General features: G+C 38.0%; 1 protein-coding gene across 4 annotated transcripts in view; it reads left to right on the top strand.

Annotated features, from left to right (window-relative positions):
• ZNF438 (zinc finger protein 438) overlaps positions 1–15296 on the top strand; it is a 99649-nt gene extending 84353 nt beyond the window's left edge. For 3 of the 4 annotated variants that reach the window (XM_048837753.2, XM_048837748.2, XM_048837750.2), the window contains 2 exons: positions 6736–8611; positions 11571–15296. In XM_048837753.2, the coding sequence (XP_048693710.1) occupies positions 6736–8611; positions 11571–12180 (2486 nt within the window). In that variant the 3' untranslated portion in view covers positions 12181–15296. Of the gene's footprint in view, positions 1–5255; positions 5886–6735; positions 8612–11570 lie in introns of those variants that run through there. The other variant, XM_048837754.2, reaches the window with a different exon arrangement.
• The last annotated feature ends 8173 nt before the right edge of the window (positions 15297–23469 follow it).

The following is a 23469-nucleotide window of genomic DNA, read 5'->3' as shown; positions in this document are numbered from 1 at the left end:
CACAGTGGGTATGGAGATTTGGTAAAATGTAATAGTTGGCTAGTGTTGACACACATGTAATATCGACTCTCAGTTATAACAGTTTTCTTCTATATTTCAACCATTTGTATTTCCCTTTAGAAATGATTAGTTCTTTTGAAGTCAACAAAAAACTGGAATATCATGACACATTTAATAAAATAATTATATGAAGCCCTATTGATCTAAAGTCTGAATCTTCATGTGAAGCAAGAATATCGTTCTCTTGTTTCATGTTTGTCTGTTATTGGTCCAGTCATACACTCAGTTAGGTAGTTACTGTGAGATGGGATTTTTTTTGTTGTTCACTATTTTCCAAAGAATTAATTGATTAATTGAAGTGGACAACAGTTACCAAGGAAATAAGGGTTGATTATTCTCAGTCTGTAATGTCTTCTAAGACTATGGTGGTTTAGAGGTATTTTTGCCTTCTTGATTTCATGCAGACATCGAAAACTCATATTCTTCTGTAAAATTCATAGATAGTAGGGCCAGAAAAGACCACCTTGAGTCATGCAGATCCTGGATGTTGACCTACATTATTATCGCTCATGTCCTACCTAGTAGCTAGGTAGGTACAGGACAGGATTGTTCTATTACGAATGTAGTAAGAGGTAACACGTCATGGATCAGATTTACTCTGAGAATTACGGTCTGGTGCTTCCTCCTTGTTTCATGGGGGAAATCCCATTTGCATGAGCTGGAACCTAAGCAGCCCAGTGACAGTGGTGATCTCTTTTCTCCTCCTCCTGTATAGCCCATACAGAAGAGCAAGGGCAGTCCTAAATCCCCTTCCTCTTCTGTGTGGATATGGAAGAGAGCTTATGATTGAACCCTGAGAAAACTGTCCCAATGCCTAGTTTCTCCAACTTCACAAAAAACATGCCAATTGATAGTCTAAAAGTTTTTTTTTTAATTTTAGACCTTTCCTCCTTGTACTACCTTTTTGTGAATAATCTCTTTTTTCACATCTTATTTCCTTTAGTGTGTCTATATACAGCAATCATGTCCCCATTGGGTTTTTAAATATTGTATAAATTGATTTCTTTCCTTGTATGTTATCTTCTAATCTTTGTACATGTACATAATAATAATATCTAGCTCTTATATATTTGTTTTTCCTCTGTATTTTCTGTAGCTTTTCAATATTCTCCTTAAACTCTGAGGACCAGAATAGCACCCAGTATTTTAGATATTGGTAATTTGTAACAGAGCTACCCATAGAAGCATTATCACCTCCCTAATTTTATACAAGATATCTGTCTGTTTAGTTCATATGAATAAAATATAATGTTGATTTATTTTTTCAAGGACAATTCCTTGCAATTTCTTACTTCTGTTTTTCCTGCTATCTATACGACTTCGTTTCCAATTAGTATCGGTTTGCATCTTTTTTCCAAGTAGATGGATATTATGTTTATAAGCATTAAATCTTATTTAATCTCATGTATCCATTGTGCTAATCTCTCCAGATCACTTTAGCACTTTACTCTGTCCTCCTGTGTGTTTGCTGTGCCTCTGCTTTTGGTGTGGATCAAGTGTATTCTGTATTGATTTTAATCCTACCTCTAATTCCTTCATGAGAATAGTCAACATGATGGTTTCCAATACTGACTCCCTGTAGCACCTTACCTGATATAATGACAGGTTTCAGAGTAGCAGCCGTGTTAGTCTGTATCCGCAAAAAGAAAAGGAGGACTTGTGGCACATTAGAGACTAACAACTTTATTTGAGCATAAGCTTTCGTGAGCTACATGCATCCGATGAAGCGAGCTGTAGCTCACAAAAGCTTATGCTCAAATAAATTTGTTAGTCTCTAAGGTGCCACGAGTCCTCCTTTTCTTTTTACCTGATATAGTTTCCTCCAACATGCATACTGTCACACAGTTTTGAATCCATTTTCTGTTATGTATTGAATCTACGTGTGTTATGTGGCATTTTTTTAAAGCTATAAGCAATTCAATGCAAGGACTGCATTTTCTTGTGTTTCTATAGTGCTTAGTACAATGAGGCCCCAATCCTGATTAGGACCTTCAGGCACAACTATTAATACAAATATATTTAAAAGTTAAAAATGTTATTTAGATTGCAAAGTCAAGCACATGAAAGTTAGAAATTGCTAGAATTAAGGCTGCTTATACAATTTAATTCAGCTCCCTACTGCATCTCCATTATGATACAGCCTTTACACAATCACGTATTATTTTCTCCACAGAACTTCTCCCTCATTCGGAACCTCTCTGTGTGGCCACAGTGCTTACCATGCTTTCTTTATCACTAAATGCAATTAAAAAAAACTGTCACACCTGACACATTGAGAGCTATACTCTTTGCATTACCTGTCAATCTACATATACCTACTCTTATATAATACTCCCATAATACAGTTATTGCCATTAAAAATTAACATTTATCACTAAACAGTGTTTGACATCTTGCAGCTTTCTGCCATACGTAATATAGCAAGTTTCAGGTACTCCTTGGTTAAATTACAAAAAATAATAAGTGGTGGTATTCACACAAACTCCACCCACAGTACTGCCTATGAACAGTTCCCACTGGTGTCACCTGTATATCTTCCTGGCCAGCCCCTTGCCATTCCATCTTCCTGTTGCCACCACCACCACCACCAGCACTAATGGAAAAGGAGGAAGAAGGGGAGGTGGCCAAGGGAGGAGACCGAGCATCCAGCGTTCCCCCTTTTACCTGGAAGAGGTAGAATGGCCCATGATTGGGGGAAGGGGAGCAGGAAGCCATAGAGAAGCAGCAGCTCCACTGGCAGTGGGTCACATCTCTTCTCTAACAGGCTACCCTTAGCTCCCCCTGCTGTCCCATGTGCTGCTGTGTCTACCTGAGACAGGCTTTGATGCCCCAGTCTCTCTATTATTAGATAAGAATCTTAATTACACTAGCTGTTGGATGAGAGGGAAATATAAAGCTGAGTCTCCTCTGCATATCTGTGCACATCCCACACTGGGCCCAAAGGGGTACAGTACTGGGCCCAGGTAGTCTTACTCCTCCAGACCTGGAGAGGAAGCTTAAACGGGGGCAACTCTGCTTTGAAGGGGAAGCTGGGGAGGAAGACAGACACATCCTGAGGGCTCCTGGGTAAGGGATTTGGACTTGGAGCCCTGGGAAGGGACAGATAATAGGAAGTGACCCAGGGAAGGTTGCAAGGGAACTCCAGGGTGCAGTGTCTTCGATCAGTGTCTGTTGGCATCAGAGGGCCCAGGCTCCCATACCAACTGGCCCTGCTGCAGGAGGGGCATAAGCGTCGTTCCAATCCCACTCCCACTCTGATAACAAAAGGGGCAAAGACATTGCAAATCTGAGCTGAAGCTAAACCCATCCTTGGGTGGGGAACTGGACTGAAAGGCATTCCCACTGGGAGGCGATAGAAGTGTGTGATCCATTACAATACCAAAGAAATTACAACCCACACTTCTTCACTAGACTATTGTAAGCTTGGCAAAAAAGTCAGCACTCAATACTGAGACCAAACATGGGATGGTTCAGCTTGGAAGGAATATTTATGATAAAATTATGACCAGTTGAAAAAAGTGTTTTTATAGAAACTCTGTCTCAAACTCAGCTAAATCATTGCTTAATGTTACAATATACTGCATAATATGAAAAATTGATTTAAAAAATCCATTATTTTAAAGGCCATTTCATGAATTATTATTCGATTGGCTAAGAACTTCATGAGACTGTCACTTCAGAGTGATGAATTGTATAGAGAATTCCTTTCAATAAATACCATTTTGCTGTCTTCTAAGTTTGCAATAAAGAAAATTCATGAGTTTCACAAAAGGACAATATGTAAAAATACCCACTAATGCAGCAGTTTCCAAAAAAGGTGCCTCAGACCCCAAAATTAATAGTTCTTGTGGTGCCTGACATTTCTGGGCTCCTGGGTCCTAGAGTATTCAGGGCCACTGCACCTGTATTTCCCCTCCGTGATCCAGCAAGGGCACCCAACTCAGCTTCCAGATCTCCAGCCGTTGCCTTTCTGGGTGGAGACCCACATTTCACTCCTTTCGGACCAGGGTGTGTCCAGGCTGCACAATTCCCTGCCTTCACTGTGTATTTCCCAACAAAGGCAGTCTGCCTAAACAGACCTGCTTGCTTTCCCTTCAGAGACTGATAATAGAGTGATTCCTACAGTTGTAAGTTACCTCTTGGAGTTTTCTAAGCAAGCCTACTTTATTCTTAAGGTAAAAAGCATTACAGAGAAAACATATTAAAAAACGTACACACATCCTAATAAGCTTACCAGAGTATTCCCAGCTATCACGTGGGCTCTGGCCAGAACATTCTTTCAGCACCCCAACTTAGGGGCTTCCTTGTGGTTATAAGTTCATCAGAGCTTCAGCTCAGAACAGGCACACTCAAATGACAAGTTTAGTCCACCCTACTATAAACATCAAAGATCTCTGATCTGGAGTTCCCGGAAGCAGATAATTAGTGTGCACTGGGTCTCTCTCTCTCCCTAGGGAGAGTCTTCAAAGGGTTGATAAAAAGAGGAATTATATTAGCATATATCCCCTCCTCCTAGAGAAACCCCCTTAATCTAAAGAGCTTCCATGCAATCCCACAATAGTTCATAAATATTTGCATTTGTAATACAGTGAGCTCCAAAGATGCTAAACTTAATTTAGTAAAGTTTAACTTAATTCAATAAGGTTTGTTCAGGATATTGTCAGTCTGTCACAAGGAGTTACTGGGATTATTGACCCTGATATGTCATCTTCTTTAGTCAGAGAGAAAGTACTTATTTGGTAGGGTTCTGTGTAAGCTCAAAACTTGTCTCTTTCACCAACAGAAGTTGGTCCAATAAAAGATATCACCTTGCCCACCTTGTCTCTCTAATAACCTGGGATCAAAAAGGCTATAGCATCACTTCAAACAAAAAGCTATTGTCATCCATCTCAGAATGTTCACTTTGTTGAATGGGACTTTGGGATAATAAGATGGAGACCACAGAGAAAGCCAAAATTGAAAGGAGAATGGAAACCACCTCCTGTGGAATACTGTAATAAACTAAAAACCTGCCTGTTGTGTAGAAACTCTTTGACATCCATACATGGTGAAAGTAACATAGTAAATAAGAGCAGATTCTGTCCCCTAAAAGAAAAATATAGTCGTCCTTTAATCTCCTGTCATTAAATAATATAGGCATTTTGAACTTTCAAATTCAGAATCTAGCCTACAGCTCAGAATTATGTGCCTGGGCTAATGATTACATTAATCCACATAGTCATGTTGTACTTCTCAAAACCCACATAAAATCTTACCTTAAAAACAACAATTGTGTGTAAGAAGCAAAAAGCCTGAATACTACCAATAATATTAACAGTTGAGAGCTTGTGTATTAAGAGCTAAGAATAGGTTTTTTACTTTGATTCTGTGCCCAGGGACTCTGGCAGAGCAGTGGGTTCTAGTGAAAACCCCTCTGTATTACGGCCTTTAGGGTGAGATTAAAATGTATTTTTAAAAATAATGTATGTAACTTGTAATATGAATTGGTATATGCTATATAAGGATAAAAGTGTTAGAGTTGGCAGTATTAGAAAAAAGGTACACTCAGTCTTTGTACAGTTGTAATGCTGTACGTATTACAGAAACTTCTCTACTAAACAACTTCATGGTAATTCACTGTGAAAATTTTTGGTGTGTCTTGTAGCCTTCAATATTCCTTTATTTTTTACATTGTCTGTTTGACAGCCCTCTGTTTAAGACTGAATTTTCCTAATACCACACCTTGCTCTTTTCCCAATATTACTTGAAGGCCTAGGACCGTACAGGTGATGGACCTGACCAGATTGTATTTCTGGAACCTGAGCATCTAGTGTTCTGGATGAGAGGTATCTCAAGTTACAGGATGGATTGATTTAAACCAAAGTGATTGAAATCAGCAAGCAGGAAATCTAGAGCAACATTGGTTCATCTCCTTCCTAGAAAGTGAGAGGAGTTTTTCTGCAATAACCTCAGGCTGTGCTAATTTGAGGTGTCAGAGAATGGGTTTGTTTATTGATAGGCAATGAGGCTGTAATGTGAAAATGGCAATGGTGCAGTGTAACACATGTTTAATGTCTTTCCACATTCTACCTGAAAGGTAGGCTTGTGCCTCTGCTGATCCATGTCCATTGCCTTTTGTATATTTTAACTTTCTTCTGTTGCTCATTAGCTTTATTCTTTATCAACATGTTTTTCTTTGTTCCCCCATTAATACTTTAAAAAAGGAGTTGACTCACTTTTAAAATGTCTGTGATTGAATTGTAAAAACATGTAAAAACATTACAAAAGTCTGAGGAAAGCTTTTAAAAAAAGAGTCCCACAAGGGAATAGAACTACAACCATAGCTTTAAATGGAACTCTGGTGCTATGCCGCCAAAGTGCATATCATTTCCACAGGCAGAAATAAGAGTGATTATAAGGTTTTGCTGGCAGTACATTTTATCCCAAGGTACGTTTACATATTTTGTAGCATTAATTTTTGAAATATCAGATGAGCTTCTGTCTAGATCTAAAAAACCCACAAGCGTTAAAAAGGACTTGCAAGATAGCATGACAGGTAGAAAGGCATGCTCAACATAGTAAGTTTTTGTGCAATGGAATCGCTCCTAAACAAGTTCCTTTTTGATACAGTAATTTAAACAAAAAAGTTGTTATACATTATATTACATGTTTGTGTGTTTTATTTCATTATTTCAGATAAACGGAAATCCTCTTCTGGGATAATAAGAAGTGGAAATGGTTTTCAGAATAAAAGTCAGTTTAGGACAATTGCACCAAAGATGGTACCCAAAGTTATAACATCAGGGGTGTCTTGTCTTCCACCTGTTCTTCCTGAACAAACAAATCCTATTTCATCTGCAAGCTCTAAATCACTTATAATGCCAACACAAAACTATACTCTAATGCAAGTTGCTGGTCGTGAGGGAACTTTTTCTCTTGTAGCTTTGCCACATATTACCCCTTCACCGGCAGCACAACGAATCCAACAATCAAATGTGTCCCCTCCTGAAAACCTCAAACTACCTATTCCTAGGTATCAATCTGTAAAAAATAAATTGTTGATTGACAAAAAAACAATTCAAACCTCTTCTTCAAGTGCACATAACAAGATTCCTACCAAGGCACAAATTTCATCACAGACACCAGCAATGACTACTTCAACTGGAGACCTTCCTGAAGCTCATTCTACTACAGATTCATCTGAACAAGTTATTTTAATTGATCATGGTTCTACTGAAATTACAGTTGCTACTTTACTCAGTGAAAACAACTGTATAGAATCTGTATCTCCTTTAATAAACAAAACAGAAACTGCTGAAGATAGTATTTCGGGACCATCTGTCATTAAGGAATCTTTGTCCAAGCCAATGAATGCAAGAAATCCTGTGAAAATAAATCTACATTCCATAAAATCAACTACTGAAGCCACAAAAGGCTCAGTCATACTGTCTGAGAAACTTAAAGAAAAACTGGTGAATTCTGCAAATTCTGTCACTGTCCTGTCACCGGCAATATTTGGCAATGAAGTTCAATTGAATCACTCCGCACCAAAAGGAAAAATTCCTATCTTGCCATATTCAAGAATGAAAAATGCAATGTTCTGTAAACCTAAACAAAATTCTAACACTGTGGCTGCATCTACTCCTGGGCGAAGACCTGAATGTGAAAAAATACCACCTTTGGTGAAAACCTTTAATGTTTCTACCAGAGTTTATGATAAACTACTAGCGATATCTTTTGCACAAATCTCCAAACAAGCCCCCTGTGAAAATACCTTCAGTCCAGCCACTAAACTGGATGTTGATAATCTAAAGAAATTGAATGGTGTAGCCTCTAAGAGAAGAGGCAGAAAACGAAGAACCCCAGATGATATATTGGCATTTCAGACCAAAAGAAGAAAGTGCATCATTAATAAATTTAGAGAGGGTAAAGAGAGAATAAAAGTTGATCCCCGTGAATCAAAAGATTGTAGGGCTGAGTCAGTGACAAAATACCGTAGTATCAGACCAAAACCTGTAGTTGTTATGCAGGCTTTAGCTCCACTGACTTCTCCTGTGGCTATAATAGAAACTCATACTCCTGACTCCATAGAACAAGACATTTTCTTAAATGATCCACTTCCAAATAAATATTTAAGTTATAAGCAGAGTGATGGCACTTCTGCTAAGCAAAGTGATCTGTGTAGAAATGTATTTTCTACTGTACCTAAGCCATGGCATAAGTGCCATGTCTGTAACCACAACTTTCAATTTAAACACCATCTTCAGGACCACATGAACTCACACACAAATAGACGGCCTTATAGTTGTCGAATTTGCCATAAAGCATATGTTCATTCAGGAAGCCTAAGCACTCACATGAAGCTTCATCACAATGAAGGTAGACTCAAGAAACTTGTGTGTTGTGAGTTTTGTGCCAAAGTATTTGGCCATGCAAGAGTATACTTTGGCCATCTGAAGGAAGTACACAGGGTTGTTATCAGCACCGAGCCCTCCACAAGTGAACAGCAGCTGCAAGATGCTTTAAAGAATAGAGACATAAATATAAAAGGAGCGGAAGAAATAATAGAAAGGTGAGTGTATATACAAGTTAAATGTCAATAAGAAAATGATTTCATTGTTTTAGTGCTATTTATGGATTTATATTACTATAAAAGTTTTTTATTTTTATTAACTTTTTCTTCCAAGTTGAGATTCAGAGCAGCTTGCAAATTTTGTTAGACCTCTCTAGTCAGTCATCTAGTCCATCCCTTTCCTCCTATAGTCGATCAGGATTTATTAATCCTAAATTATCATTGACAGATTGTGCCTAGTCTAGTCTTGAATATTTCCTGTTAAAGTAATACCGCAACCAATAGTGGAGCTGGTTTTTTTTTTTTCATTCCCTGACTTCTTACAGTTAAAAAGTATTTCCTAATATTTAGTCTTACTTTTTAGCCTTGTTCTCATCTGTATTCTTTCCCATTTGTATTTTTAAAAAGAATGGTATTCAAAACTGAACACAACATTTCAAGACATCTAATGGTGTTGCATTGTTTACTTGTACTCTGTTTACCATCTTATGTATTGTTACCCTGTTCTTTCTCAAAAGTACTGCTACCTAGTCCATATTCATGCATTTGATTACTGCTTTCTACTCTCTATTATAGAAGATAGAAAATGCTCCTGCTCCTACCTTATGATCTTGTGGTGAACTAATCTTTCCATGGTTGGATAAATGCTATCTTTCTAGTTTGTATTACTATGAATTTGTATTTATTAAAATGTAGTTTATTAAGTTCATTTTGTTTCTCTACAGTGTCAATACTATACTGTGTTTTAATTTGACCCCCTCTCTGCTTTATACCATTGTGAGTTTGATCAGTGAATTCTCTATCCTCTGAAATGTTAATTAAAATTTTAATAGTATTGGACCCAAGTGGACACTGCAATACCTCATTAATTTTCACTGTTCAGTTTATGATGAATCATTTATAATTACCCTGTTAGTTTGAATTTTTTGTCAGTTTTGTATCACTATATAGTAATTCCATCTAACCCATATTTCTCTAGCTACTATGGGAAAGTATTCTGTGGAGCCCTGTCAGAAACCTAATTCAAATCAAAGAGATGTTGTCTGTCTGTACGTCTGTTTTCTTTATCTTTCATGTTTGATATCCTGTTACAGAAAGAAATTAAAAGGGCATTTACTGTCTGGTTATAAATTATATATATTTTTAAAATCTTTACCTATATCATCAACAGTATCATAGACTATACCTGGGGCAATTCTGCGCCACTGCGCATGCACAGAATTTATGTACCCTGCAGATTTCTTGTTTCCCTGCATAAAAATGACTTTCTGACAGGGAAGCAAAGGGAAGCTGCAAGTGCGGTCATGCAAGCCTCCCCAGCAGTATGTTTCAGGTGCCCAGAGCAGCTGGAGAGAGGAAAATCACTGTGGGCCAGGAGGCGGAACTGATGAAGACCTGGCTGGTGGCTCCTACCCTGCACCAGGCTCGGCTGCTAGTCACAGCTGAGCTGTGGGGGACGGGACTTCCCTTGCATGGCATCCGGGGCCGGGTCAGAGCCACCCACAGATTTGTCCTGTGGCTGCAGGAAGCTCTGCAAACTCCCCTGTTTTCTGCACCCATTGCTCCTCAGCTGCAGGGGGAGGGATCCCTGTACAGGGAGCTGCTCCCCCATGCGTCCAACCCCCAGGCATCCAGACCCCCTCATACCCAGACCCTCCTGCCAAGCCTTGCCCTCGCAGACTCAGAACCCCCTTCCGCCCGACGAGCCCCATTCCCCCTGCACATGGACCACCCCTGGCGAACCACCCGCACCCGGATCCCCACCCCACGGAGCTCCAACCAGCTACACCTGGATGCCCAGCCCACTGAGCCCTACTCCCCTAGCATCTGGACCCCCTACTGAGCCTCCAGCACCCAGACCCTCCTGTCTAGCTCTACCCCCCCACACACCGACCTGACCCTCCCCCCACTGAGCCTCAACCACCTACATCTGGACCCCCTGCAGAGTCCCATTACTGTTGCACCCAGAACCCCCAACAAGCCCATGTGCATCCAGATTGCACTCGGATCCCCACTGAGTCACCCGAACCCAAATTGCCCCACAAAGAACCCTCTCAACCCACACCTGGATCCCCCCACATTAAGCTCCTCCACATTTGGATCCTGCCTTGCTGAGCCTGCTGGCCCACACAGAGAGGCAGAGCCCTGGGGTGTTTCTGGGGCAGGCCAGGACCTTGCACTGTGTTAGAGTTGGGTGCAGCCTCACTGCTGAGTTCGTGTCCCGGGGCGGGGGGAGCTGCACAGTGATCTCCCACCTCTGTGCAGCCAGTGGCCTGTTCTCCCCAATGCCATGCTGGAGCCTCCACATTTATTTGACCAATATTGTGTGCAGAATTTTAATTTTTTTGGTGCAGAATTTTAAATTTTTTGGTGCAGAATGCCTTCAGGAGTAATAGACTGTTAAAATCGAAAAAACTTTAATATTCCATTTTATTTTTCCTATTTCTGCCTTTTAAAAAAGAACTTGGATTTTTCTCATGTCAATAAATGAAAATAGACTAATGAATTTCTCTTTTGAAAGTCAATGTCTAGTAATTTTCACTTCCATCTTACTAGCACAGTGCTGCAATATTTGGGTTGCCCACATATGGTTATCGTTGTGTTTTAACATTTCATTGAAATTCATCTAGGGGTTGGTAAAAGTTTAACAAAACCTGATTTTGGAGACAATAATTTTCCTGACAGCTTCAATTTGTGTATAATTTCATATAATTTGTTTTGTTCACCCCATACTGCCTACTATTTTATCACGTTATTTTTCTTCTCAGTCCTTATAACTCAGATATTTTATTAATTGCAGTAAAAATGCATGGTTTTAATAAAGTAAATATAATGTTTCATAAATTCCTCCTCCTTTTCCACTTCTTAAAATTTAGAAGATTAGAAATTTCCATTCTAATTCCAAACACGGCTAGTATTGAAGTAGCGTACATATTCCTTTTTTTTCTTCCTATTTTAGGGGAAATAAATGCAATTTTGAAGATTTATTTCAGAGTCAAGGAGAAGTCAAAATGCAGATCAATTGTGGCAGATGCCAGTTTACTGCACAGTCTTTTGCTGAGATGAAGTTTCATTTGTTGTGTTTTCATGGAGAGGAGCTCCAAGGAAGAATAAAAGAAGGAATTCTACAGGGAGGCAAGGGCGCTCAGGAAGAACTAATCAAACATGCAGCTCATTTCTGGAAGCAGCACAAAGAGAGACGAAATCCAGTCAAACATGCCACTTGTGAGGAAGAGTTTTATGCTTTTCCAAAACTGAAAAGGAAAATATATCTTCACCAAAATAATTTTGATATATTAACTAAAAGTGAGCTTATTCCATCAAGTAACAGTGAACCAGGAAAAGAGTTGCAAAATTTTGGCTGTGCCACACAAAATAAAAAAATTCAAATTTGGTGTAAAGCTGATTATAACTGTATTTTATGTAAGCAGGTATTTAGAAGAAAAGAGGAGCTTTTCAGTCATTGGCAGAATCATCATAACTGTGAAGACCCCTCTCTTCTTTGGACTATTTTTAATTCATTCTCCAAACAGGGAGTTATTGAACTTTCTAATAATGCTGAAAAATGAAGCATTGGCAAAATTCAGCTCGAGAAGTATTCCATTTCCAAGGTTACTGATTTATTTGTGTCTGATTTGCAATGTCACAAAAATTTACAATTAATTCACTCATTCTCTTTGGTGATCAGTTGCAGTGGTTTTACGTGTAGTTTAGGTTTGTTTGCTGAATACAAAACTGTTAATTCTCACCATAGGCCTTTTCAGATATATATATATATACACAGAGACTCACACAAGCCTGTTATATAATGCCATACTAAGGTTGATTCACAAGGACCTTCACAGAAACAAGTATGCAGAATGTAAGAGGTTGAAATTAAGAGGAAAAAGGGAGGAACTGATATTATATTATGCTGTACTCAGATACATTAATGTGTGCCCTTTGTAAAGTAATGGCACACAAATGCTCTTCTTGTACAGAATGACAAACCAGACTGAAAATATAATTTTCAATCTTAACAGTGCCTCCAGATTTTATGGGAAATGTATATATGCATACAGTTCTCTGGGTGCATGTTAAGATTTAATGTACATGCTTTTTTATGCTTATAAATATGGAGCACAGTTGTACACTGGGACAATAGAAAGCCACAAGAAAAAATATTAATGAACTTCAAGGAGCTCCTATGGATTTCTTTAGAAGTCTTCAGAACTTAAGTTTTCTTAAAAAAAAAAAAAGATATTCTGATTATAAAGATAACCTTCACACTGCTGGCTCTTTGATTCCTTCTGCACTAACAATCAAGGTTCTAAGCCTTGTTTAAAGTTTGTTGTGACCAAATAGGGTTCCCATATTGTTTGGCCAGCCAATGTACACACAGCCTAAAAGTTGTGTTTATGCTACTATGAGCTAAAACTTTGTCTACACCTAGACTCTTTTGGGGACACTAATGTAGATGGCTTAGGTACTCACTGCTATGTTGTCTAACAGTGCTCGAAGGACGTAAGATGACACAATGATCAAAATGCTTGTGCTCCTTTTACCCTATTGCTTCCTCCATTTCTACCATCTGTCGAGCTGTACCTGTGGTAGTGCAGTGATGGAAGAATTATCCATAGAAAGTCTGCGGTAGGCACATACGACTTTGCTAAAACTCTGAAAAGTCCAAGACTTTAGCCTGGTTATGGGAACATAGGAAGATAGGACCTAAAAAATGTTGGTTTCTCATAGTGGGATCCTGGAAGATATTACATGATTTTTCTGTAACATCAGTAAAAGTTTGATAAGACGATAACGTTTGAATGACATTCCTTATCCTATAATGCTGTTCGGTGTTTAAGTATGAGACTGGAGCCAAATAAAATAGAAAAAAAAAAGGAAAAATCTCAGAAACTGCAGTTGTTTGAGGAGGGGAAAAAATCCCTGTAGAATTTGACAATTTCCCTCCAAATTCCCATTGATTCAAATGCTTGGTTGTTTCATTACTTTAACTTTTATCAGAAAGATACTATTTTCATATGCCAAACTAGTTCTGAAATACTTTATTTTATGTTCTGGTGGGTTCTTTTGATGACCCGTAAATCTCTACTGCCTGGAGATATAAAAACTGTTCATACTCTGATGCTAACATGTGTATTCATATTGTACCTTTCACATGTACTCTTACTGAATAGGTGAAGTAAGCATGTGAAGAACATTTAGAAAGGAATACTTTTTAAAGTTAAATGTTTCTTTTCAAACAAGGAGTATATTTCATTAAGTACAGTGTATTTACACTAAGGAAGTCTGGTCTACACTGGGGTGGGGTGTCGATCTGAGATATTCAACTTCAGCTATGAGAATAGCGTAGCTGAAGTCGACGTATCTTAGATCGACTTATAATCACTTACTTCGTGTCCTCGTGGCGTGAGATCGACGGTCGCCGCTCCCCCGTCGACTCCGCTTCCGCCTCTCGCCCTGGTGGAGTTCCGGAGTCGACAGCAGAGTGATCGGGGATCGATCACTACCCGCCGATCTGGTGGGTAGCGTAGACGTGGCCTAAGAAGTATTCTCTCTTGAATTAGCATGTTTTCATTGAGAAGCACACTTCTGAATTAGCCTTTGCTAATTGTCAAATTCAAACTGCTTAGAGTGGTGTCTTTGAGACTAAATTCTAGAATATAAGAATAATCCCTCTAGTTATGTAGTTAAAACACATCAAAGGAAATTGTGTAAAACTCACGTTTTGTTTTCATTAAATAATATTTTAAAGTTGTTACAACCATGTCATATTTAAAAGGACATTTGTTTTAATTTTTTTGTCCCCCCTTTGTTTTAAGATCTAGCCAAAACCTTGCAAATAAAAAAATCTTCATTTCTGTTCTGCTCATGTTTTTTGTTGCAAATATTAATTCCCCCCTTCCCCACAAAGAATTCCCCTTTCCTTCCAATGTATTTTTAAAGGAGCTTACATAGACTCAGCTTTATTGTTCTTTCTTGTGTTGAGGAGTAGCATCAGTGATGTCAGAGCAGTTCTTGGAAAAACCCTAAGAAAATATTTGACAAAATGCTGCTGCAACAGAGCCAGCAAAATGGGAGGGCAGGCACACACATTTACCCTTTTATTTTGTTCAAACAAGAACAAACACTAATTTTTATTTTCTTTGTATATAATATGCATCTGTGGTGATTTTTCTTTTAAAGTAAGAATTAGAATTCTTTCACGAGCCATGAGATCCTCACTCCCTCTTCAGCCCCTTGACACTGGGTAAAAGAGCCAGAGAGGCATAAAAGGTCCTCATATTTCATAGGTTTAAAGGCAGATCAGACCATGGTTCTAAGCTACTTCTCAGTGTCCTCTGGAGTGCTTATAATCAGACACTAAAACAAAAAGGTTGATACATATTTTATACATTTCAGGGTTTTATGATTATGATAGCCTGTGCAAGGAAATACAAAGTTTTGGGTATTTGAAAATAGTTCAGTATTAATTACAGATATATACTTTACTTTCCATGTGCTTCTGCTTGAATTTGTACTCAATATGATAATATTTGGAAGCAACATGTGGAAGCCTGTTTACAGCACCATTAAATAGAGCAAATTTACTGCTAAACAAAGTGGTTGTCATGAGTACAGTTTGCTGTTTACCTCAAAGTTTGACAAGCTAACATCTGTTTTTGCACATAAATGATTTTTAAAATTATTGAAATGAATGTCATTGTTTTTGTAGCTGTACTTTTTGGTATTCTGGGTTTTTTTTTTTGTTTGTTTGTTTGTTTGTTTTCTTCCTTTCTAAAACTGTTTCAGCTTCACTGTTCAACTTAGAAGCTGTTCCTTGTATGGAAGGTTGTTGCTTCGTCAGCATGCCATAAATAATCTGGATGAGCTGGATGAGTTCCATTGACTTCTCTGGCTTGCAGAATCTTGCCCTTCTCCAGCTGCATTGCTACAGTTTCCTATGGCCTGCTTGACATGATTGCTGGCAATAATTGCTAAACTTCATTTATTTATTAGAATTTAGATCTCTGCTGTTTGGCTCCATCGGAGCTACTGTGGTGCCTTGGTAGATACTTTTTTTATCTACCATTCACTGTGCTTTTTGGAAAAAGTGTCATAAGAAGGATGAATAGGAATTTAGGAGAGTAGATTTAAGTTTTAACTTTAGGCAAATGGTGCTGGTGTTTGAGAATCATCATCTTATCTAGGCCCAGCCATGTAGTTTATTATATTTCTACAATACATCCACTATATATCCATTTGTTTTGGAAGGACATTTATAATTATTTTCAGAGTAGCAGCCATGTTAGTCTGTATTTTCAAAAAGAAAAGGAGGACTTGTGGCACCTTAGAGACTAACAAATTTATTTGAGCATAAGCTTTACTCCTTTTCTTTTTGCGAATACAGACTAACACGGCTGCTACTCTGAAACCTGTCATGCAAGGCACTGAATTTAGCCGTATGGAGTGGAAATCTATCAACTTCATGAACCGATGAAGTGAGCTGTAGCTCACGAAAGCTTATGCTCAGATAAATTTGTTAGTCTCTAAGGTGCCACAAGTACTCCTTTTCTTTTTATTTATAACTATAAATTCAACTTATGTTGAATTTACCATTATCAAACCTGTACAACTTTGGTTTGTGTTTATCAAGCATAAAGATTAAAATGCTATAACTTTAATAGGCTTACTTGTCAAATTTCTCATAGCTCTGAAGCGTGAAAATGTCTGTGCACAGAATATGACACAAGAAAAATTATGACCTCTAGGAGAAAATTATATCTGATGACTTAAAAAGAGTGGCAACGGTTGATTGTTCCCGTTTTAATGCAGTTTTACCGCTGATTCATCACATTATGGGGGGTTTCCCCTCTGTTTCTTAAAATGTTCTCATTTTTTCTTGGTTAGTAATAATGAATGGGGCCTGATCCTGCCAGCTGGTCTTCATGGGCAGACCTCACCATCCTACACACACACATCTGCATAGAGACACGTAGTATTAGACTCTGCACAAGCATCTGCCTGCGTGGAGCAACATGCAGGACTGGGGCCTTCGTATGTGACTGCCTGTGTATGGCTGACTCTTCTGCTAGATTGCAAAGTATAAATTGCAAGGTTTTGGGGGTTAAACTAAGAGACGTTTCAGAAACGTAAGTGAGCTGCTAATAGTTTGCTGATACTAGTTTTCAAATTTGCAGTAAGAACCGATAATACACGTTTTTTACCTGTGTGGCAATTTTATTAGTTTAGACTTTTGTCTCTGAAAATTGATACGGTGTAGCGCTGTTTACTTTAGCATGAAAGAGGCTGACTATACTCATTTACTTTTCTGGCCAACTTCTCCAGGTGGGTGTTGTCACTTGGCTTTTCCTACAAATAATGGGTTGCAATTGTGATTTCTCTTACCTGAGGTAAATCCAGAGAAATTATCATGAAGTTACCTTGGAGATACTCCAGGTTTATACTGGGATGACAGAGATTACAAGTTGCTTCAATTGCTATAAATTACTTGTCACTGTTTTAAAAACAAATAGTGAAAATAACACATTAATTCTAGTAAATATTTCCAGGTCCACACTACTTTGGACAAAATTCTCCTGTGTGGGGTGTGTGAGTGATCTACCCTGCATGAACAGGGCAGTGAAAATCAAACCAAATACTGCTGGCTGACATTTCACTCTGCCGTTTTGGCTGTGGATAGGGTTTCCAGATACACACTCCAGAGTCACATGATCAGTGTTCAGCTAATAGTTCCATATCTGGTGCTAGATTTAAGTCTTAAGTCTTCTGGTAGCAGAAGACAGGTCCCCCTTAGTTTTTCTCTTAGGGGAGTGCTGATTAATATTTGTATTGTGGTAGCAGCCAATCCAGATTAGGGACTCGTGCTAGTGCTAGAAAAACATAGAGAGAGAGATGGTCATTGCTCCAAAGTGCTGAATCAAAGGTGAAAAATTGCTGATAAGAGGAGGAAGAACATGGAAATAAAGTAGTCAGAGTGAAGATTGGCATAAATTGTACTAGTTCTATTGTACACAGGTCTGAGTTTGTGGAGGTTCCCTGCACCTTCCAACTAAACCCTCCCACTTCATTCAATCTAGCCTTTAATATTGGTACAGGTTTTTGAGAACTGTAATTTTTACCCTTATTATTGAGGAAAATGCCTTTTAGTTCTTGCTGTCAAGGTAAAATGTTACTTTTATGTGTATCAGATTATTGGGAAAATAGCTCCTTGAAAGGCTCCGGGAGGTAGAATAGTGAGAAATAGTTGGAAACACGAGTTGAGGAGTCACAAATGAACTGTAGCTGTGACAGAGGGAGGTAATTAACTGGTATCCTGTAATTTTTGTGTACCTTTAAAGCAGGCTGGACTGTACAATCATAAATTTGTCTAGAGCTGTCTCCGGAAGCTAGATGTGAGGGTACAATGAAGTAGTTCAGATCCACCCTGACAGAATTTTAAAACAGGGCCCATTGCCTGTTCTGTGGCCTACAGGAAATATTTAGTTATTAAGTATCAAATGTCTGCCTCACCAAAGTGAACATCACGAATGGCTCCCTTGTTTGCAGTTTTAGTCTAGGCCTTAATAGGTATGTAAGCCACTTGCACGAGGGAGTGGGCCATGCTCGACTTCTTGGTGAACATATCCAAAGTTATTACCACCAATTTAGCTCCAGTCATGGCAGTTCTAGTGTAGTCAGGGCTCCATTGCAGCATCTGAGGTTTTAAGCACCGAATCGTCTAGTTCTGCGATTACCACCAGATCTATATGATATGGTGATTTAAATGCTGGCATTCGCTGGAACGTTGTCTACATTAGCACTCCCACTTTTGCAGTAGTGCCAGCCCCAATTGCTCAAAAATCATGTCAGGCCCCTCAAAAACACGAGATTGGCTTAAAATATACAGTTTTTTAATAAAAGTTTGGGTTCTCTTTTATTTGCTTTCTGGTTTTTAAGCATTCAGGTTTTCTTCGCAACCATGAGAGCTAGAATCTTTTTTTAAAATGAAAGTAGATAGTCTGATGTTTTATGACCTGGGGTGATTAAAAATATTAAACATCACAAGATTTGGCAATAAAACCAAAAGAGTTGGCAAAACTGCCCTGGCTACAACTGGTGGAGCTGCAACAGTGAGAAATTTTTGGCAAAAAACCTACCCTAGTGGGTAAAAATAAGGCCTGAACAGTGGTCTTTCCAAGGCACAGTTGGTGTATAGTTGCATGCCTGTGTGAGGAAGCTTGTGCTGCCACTGACCTGTACTTCTTCTGCAATTTCTAACTCTGAGCTGCCCATCCTGTCACATTTCATGAATAATGAATGCCCTGAATGTCATTTAAGCCAATTAGGATAAAAATGAAGTACGTTGTTACTGTATGTTAAATAATGTTGGTCTGCTTCACCTTTAATATGACTCTTCAATATATAACCAATCAAGGAAAGCAAGAAGCAATAAATGACCTGATTAGGGCTAAAGGTAACACGTTTCTCCTTGGGAGCATTTCTGACCACGTCAGGAGCAGTGCAATCTGTTTTCACTGTAAGTTAGTTTCTACATGTTTTAATGTAAAGCACTTATACTTTTAACCAAAGTAAATATTTTCTACCCTATTTATCTATTAAAATAAATCCTTTTACAAAATTCTTAGCTCTTGCATCTGTTGGAGTCTGAATCCCATCCAAATCATTTTCTACTATCTGCCAATTTCTTGCTAAGTGCAACCCTGACATTGTTGCCAGTAAATCCACCTTCCTGCCATTAAAAGTCATCTGCCATATTTTCTGTCAAGTTAATCAAAGTTTGTGAGAAGATATTTTAAATGTAGCAGTCTCCAGAAGACCATTTCAGTTAGGCATATTAAATAAGATGAATTGCATCACTGCAGTAAACTATAAAGTGGAGAAAAGATTTTTTTTTTCCAGAGGTGCCTTCCTTTTAATCTGTATTTTGATTTTTCAATATGTGTAGTTGGAGAGAATGAAAAAGAATTCTAGGGAAGAAAAGTCTTTATTTCCTGTGTTATTTTATATAATGCTCTTCCAGTCCACTCTTCTTATCTCTTCTGACTAGACCAAACCAGAGCCCATGCTTTGTAAATTGATTGCATTCTGTTAAATTCAAGCACCATTTTACTTTTACCATGTGAGACAGTTAGTCTGACAAACGGTTGGGGTGCCAGCACACCAGGAGACAAACTACCATTTCTACACAGGTTAGTATTCTAATGCCTGTCAAGGGCAGAATTTCCCAGGTGTTTATATCAAGAAAAAATATCCACTGTAAAAGGATTAAATGTGTGGCATTTTTCAAACCTCCCAGTGTTAGTAAAAATAATGTATATACCAAACTATACAGAGTGTATTCCAGGACAGTTATTTTTCTTTACTTCTCATTAAATGATGTAAAGCTGTGCTTACTGTAGTACCCATATATTTATGGCTGCTCCAAAACCTGAAACAAACAGTGGCCATCTGAGTTCCTCCAGGAAACCGGATTAATTATTGGATTGTTTGAGTTTCTTAGAAAGCATATTAAGGTGGCTGGTTAACAACACATAGAGGACTCAAAACAAAATTTCTGATAGTAATATATTAGTACAGCACAAAAATCTGGTATTAAACTTTACCACTGGGAATTGCTTACGTTAGGAAGCAGTCCAGGTGGCAGTCTGTCTATTTGAACACTGAATGGATTTTTGCCCCTTTATTTCTTTTTGATAAATTAGGTGCTTATGTAATTTGAGAGATTGAAAACATTAGAAGCCTGAAGCCCTTAGTGTATCTATCTGCAATGTGTAGCTGGATAGAAGAGTACAGGACAAATTTCATAGTGTTTCTATACCAATTCATATCAACAATGAACTATGCTTCCTGTCTAACTCTAGAATGGGAGGATAATATAAGCTCCTTAGCTTGCAGTTCTATGGGCTCTTTTGAGCAATAAATGCTAATTGTATCTAATTGTCTGCATTTTGAAATGTTTAACATTATCCACTGAGCAAGAAAATATTTTGATCACTGAACTCTTGTCACCTGTCGCCTAACAAGAATTTGTTTCTAAGTCTTCATTGTAAATAGACTTACTTTATTCAATGCACTTTTCTCCCATGTTTTCATTTTGAGCATAATAGCTATAATTTATTCATAAATTGTCTGTTTTGAACATTTTTAAAAAGAAGAAAGGGACCCACTTTGCTTTCGTGTTTTGCCATTGCATAATGTTGTTCTCCCAAATAATTTTCTCTGTGGCCTCTAATAATGAACATTTCATAATTTTTACTAATTACAAAATATTATAATTAAATCTCCTAATAGTGTCCTACATTTTTGCATTATAAAATGATCTTGAGGCATGATTAAATTAGGCCTTTTTAAAAAGATCCAGGTTCAGGAAGTGTTTCCTGCAATGCACATCTCTAGAGAAAACTGAGATCTGACTTCTATAGTCAGAAGCAATTAAACTCATCCTCTCTCTCTCTCTCTCTCTCTCTCTCTTTCTGCGCAACATTTAGATGAGTCACATTTTTCAGGCACAGTGCAAGCATGCTGTCACATCTCTTGAGCTATATGCCTCCTGGGCTCAGCATACTCACTGTCAGCTGTGAAAAATAATTCCCTTTTTGCAGTTGCATACAAGGAAAGTAAGATGGTAAATCCACAAGCTAGATTTAAAGGGTTTTTTTAAAGCGTATTACTGTTTAGTTTACTCAGCATTGGATGGGGTTTTGTCCTTTTGAAGATGATCTGTTACAAGTTATGGGAAAGATCTTCTAATGTTTAAGGCTTTCTAGCTCATAAAGTTATGAGAATTCAGGTTTACTTCACTCAAAATATAAATATATAAAGAAAGAAAATATAGTTGTTTTTTCTTTGGTCAAAATCTTCTGCTACTGCCTAAAATAGCTAATCAATGTTTTGAGGAATCCTGGAGTGAGTACAATTCCAAATAAAAAGTTAGTGAACTGTGAGTACTGCATAAAGAAGTCTCTAAAAAAAAAAAATCCTCTCTAATACCTACAAACTATGTGAGTGTAGACCACTTCCTCCAGATAAAAGTAATACTCTGTGATTGTGCCTGATTTAGAGTTTCATAATTCTGCAGCTCTAACAAAGTGTCTACAATACAATTAAGAACAATCAAAATGGTCTTTATTATAATTGGAGGAATATTGTTTTGCTTTTGAAAATTTAAAAAGATCTGTTCTCATTGTTAGAAAGAGAAGGAAAAGAGAGCAAGTATGAATTTGTCATCTGGAATTGTCATTTATTCTATATGCAGAGTTTTTTGCATATTTTCCTGACCTAATATGATAGTACGGCTTTGATGTGGAAAATAGATGCTAGAATTTTAATCACTGTTAAGTCTACAAAGCAGTTGAATCTGCAGTTTACAGTGACAGAGGTATCAAGTCAAAAATATGAATGTTGCAGTTATAATGAAGTCTTAAGTAGCTTGTCATTCACCTTTCAGGTTACCTGCCATTCAGGATATCAAGGTTAGATTTAATACTCTCTGGTATCAGTTCTGCACAGCCTTCTACCAATCATCCTCTATCTCTGTAATAGGCAAAGTACGTCAATGTTTTAATAAATCTTTAAATGTATCCAAATCCTTCCAAAGACTTTCAGAAACTATAGCAAATAGCAGTACTTAGTTGACTTTCAAATTGAAGTGATTAGTTGTCCAAATTTATTTCTAAGTACCAAGCTTTAAGAAACAAAGTAAAAGCAACACTTTCCATTTTTTAACTTACCAATTTTAATATCTCACTATACTAAGTACCAGAATACTAACTGGATGGTAGAATATCCAACTAGAGCACACAATTCTATTAGTAGAGCATTTAACATTGTTTCAAAAACATATAGTTTTAATAGACTGCAGAGGGCTGATATGCCTCAAAACCACAACTCATGCAGTAGGGTACTGATGGAGACATTACCATGTGACTAGTGTACTCTTTTTTCAGTCCTATTTATTGAAAGTTAAGCACATATAAGTGCTGTCCTAGTTAGGGATGCATTCCTGAACTGGAAACCTGGAGCACTTTACACACTATAGCCCTGATTCATTTTGTGCACTGTGAGTAGTCCTGTGTAAATCAATGGAATATAATGGAATCTCTCACTCACTCCTGAATTAGTCTACCTCTGGAACATATCAGCTATTTACAGAACACAGCTGTGCCGCGCAAGAGTTTACAACACCAAATGAACAAGGGGAATTTCTGAGAAACCAGTGAACTTTACAGGAAACTAAGTAGTTGTGTGAAGAGAGGTGAGGTTCTATTATGAACCATTAACTTATTAAGATAGGAAAAAAGAGTAAGAATAAATACTTAATTTTCAATAGGAAAAGAGGTTAATAGTTGGCTGCCATAAAGACATGTGTTAGAACTGGCATTTAATATATTTATAATCTGGAGGAAGGGTTGAACAGTGAAATAGCGACAATTGCAGATGGCACAAAATTACAAAGTTTAGCAAAGACTTTGGACAACATGATAGCAGATGGAATTCACTAATGATGCCTGTAAGGTAATTATATCAGAAGGAGTACATGAGTCAGTGGCAGGAATTAGAATTCAAGAGGTTACAGAGATGCTTCTTGTTTTCCTTGTGTAATGTACTTACCCACTGCTGAAGGGGAGGACCTGAGTCAGTCTGTTCCATGTGTAGAGGAGTCCAGGTGGTGCTACCTCAGTACTTGTGAAGCAGTTGCCTCTTCTGGAAGTGGAAGTGCTGAGAGGAGTGCTCCACCTGCCAGGGAGCAGCTGGCTCCAGCTGTGCGAGTGCTACAGGAAGTCTGCCACTGGGAGTTCAAAGGGAACTAGCAGTTCCGCTGTTGGGCAGAAAATGGCGCCAGTTAAGTGTCTTGTACA

The sequence above is a fragment of the Caretta caretta genome, chromosome 2, assembly GCF_965140235.1.
Source record: "Caretta caretta isolate rCarCar2 chromosome 2, rCarCar1.hap1, whole genome shotgun sequence".
Taxonomy (NCBI): Eukaryota; Metazoa; Chordata; order Testudines; family Cheloniidae; genus Caretta; species Caretta caretta.
Note: the sequence above shows the minus strand (reverse complement) of the source record. Positions and strands in the feature narration are given on the sequence as shown.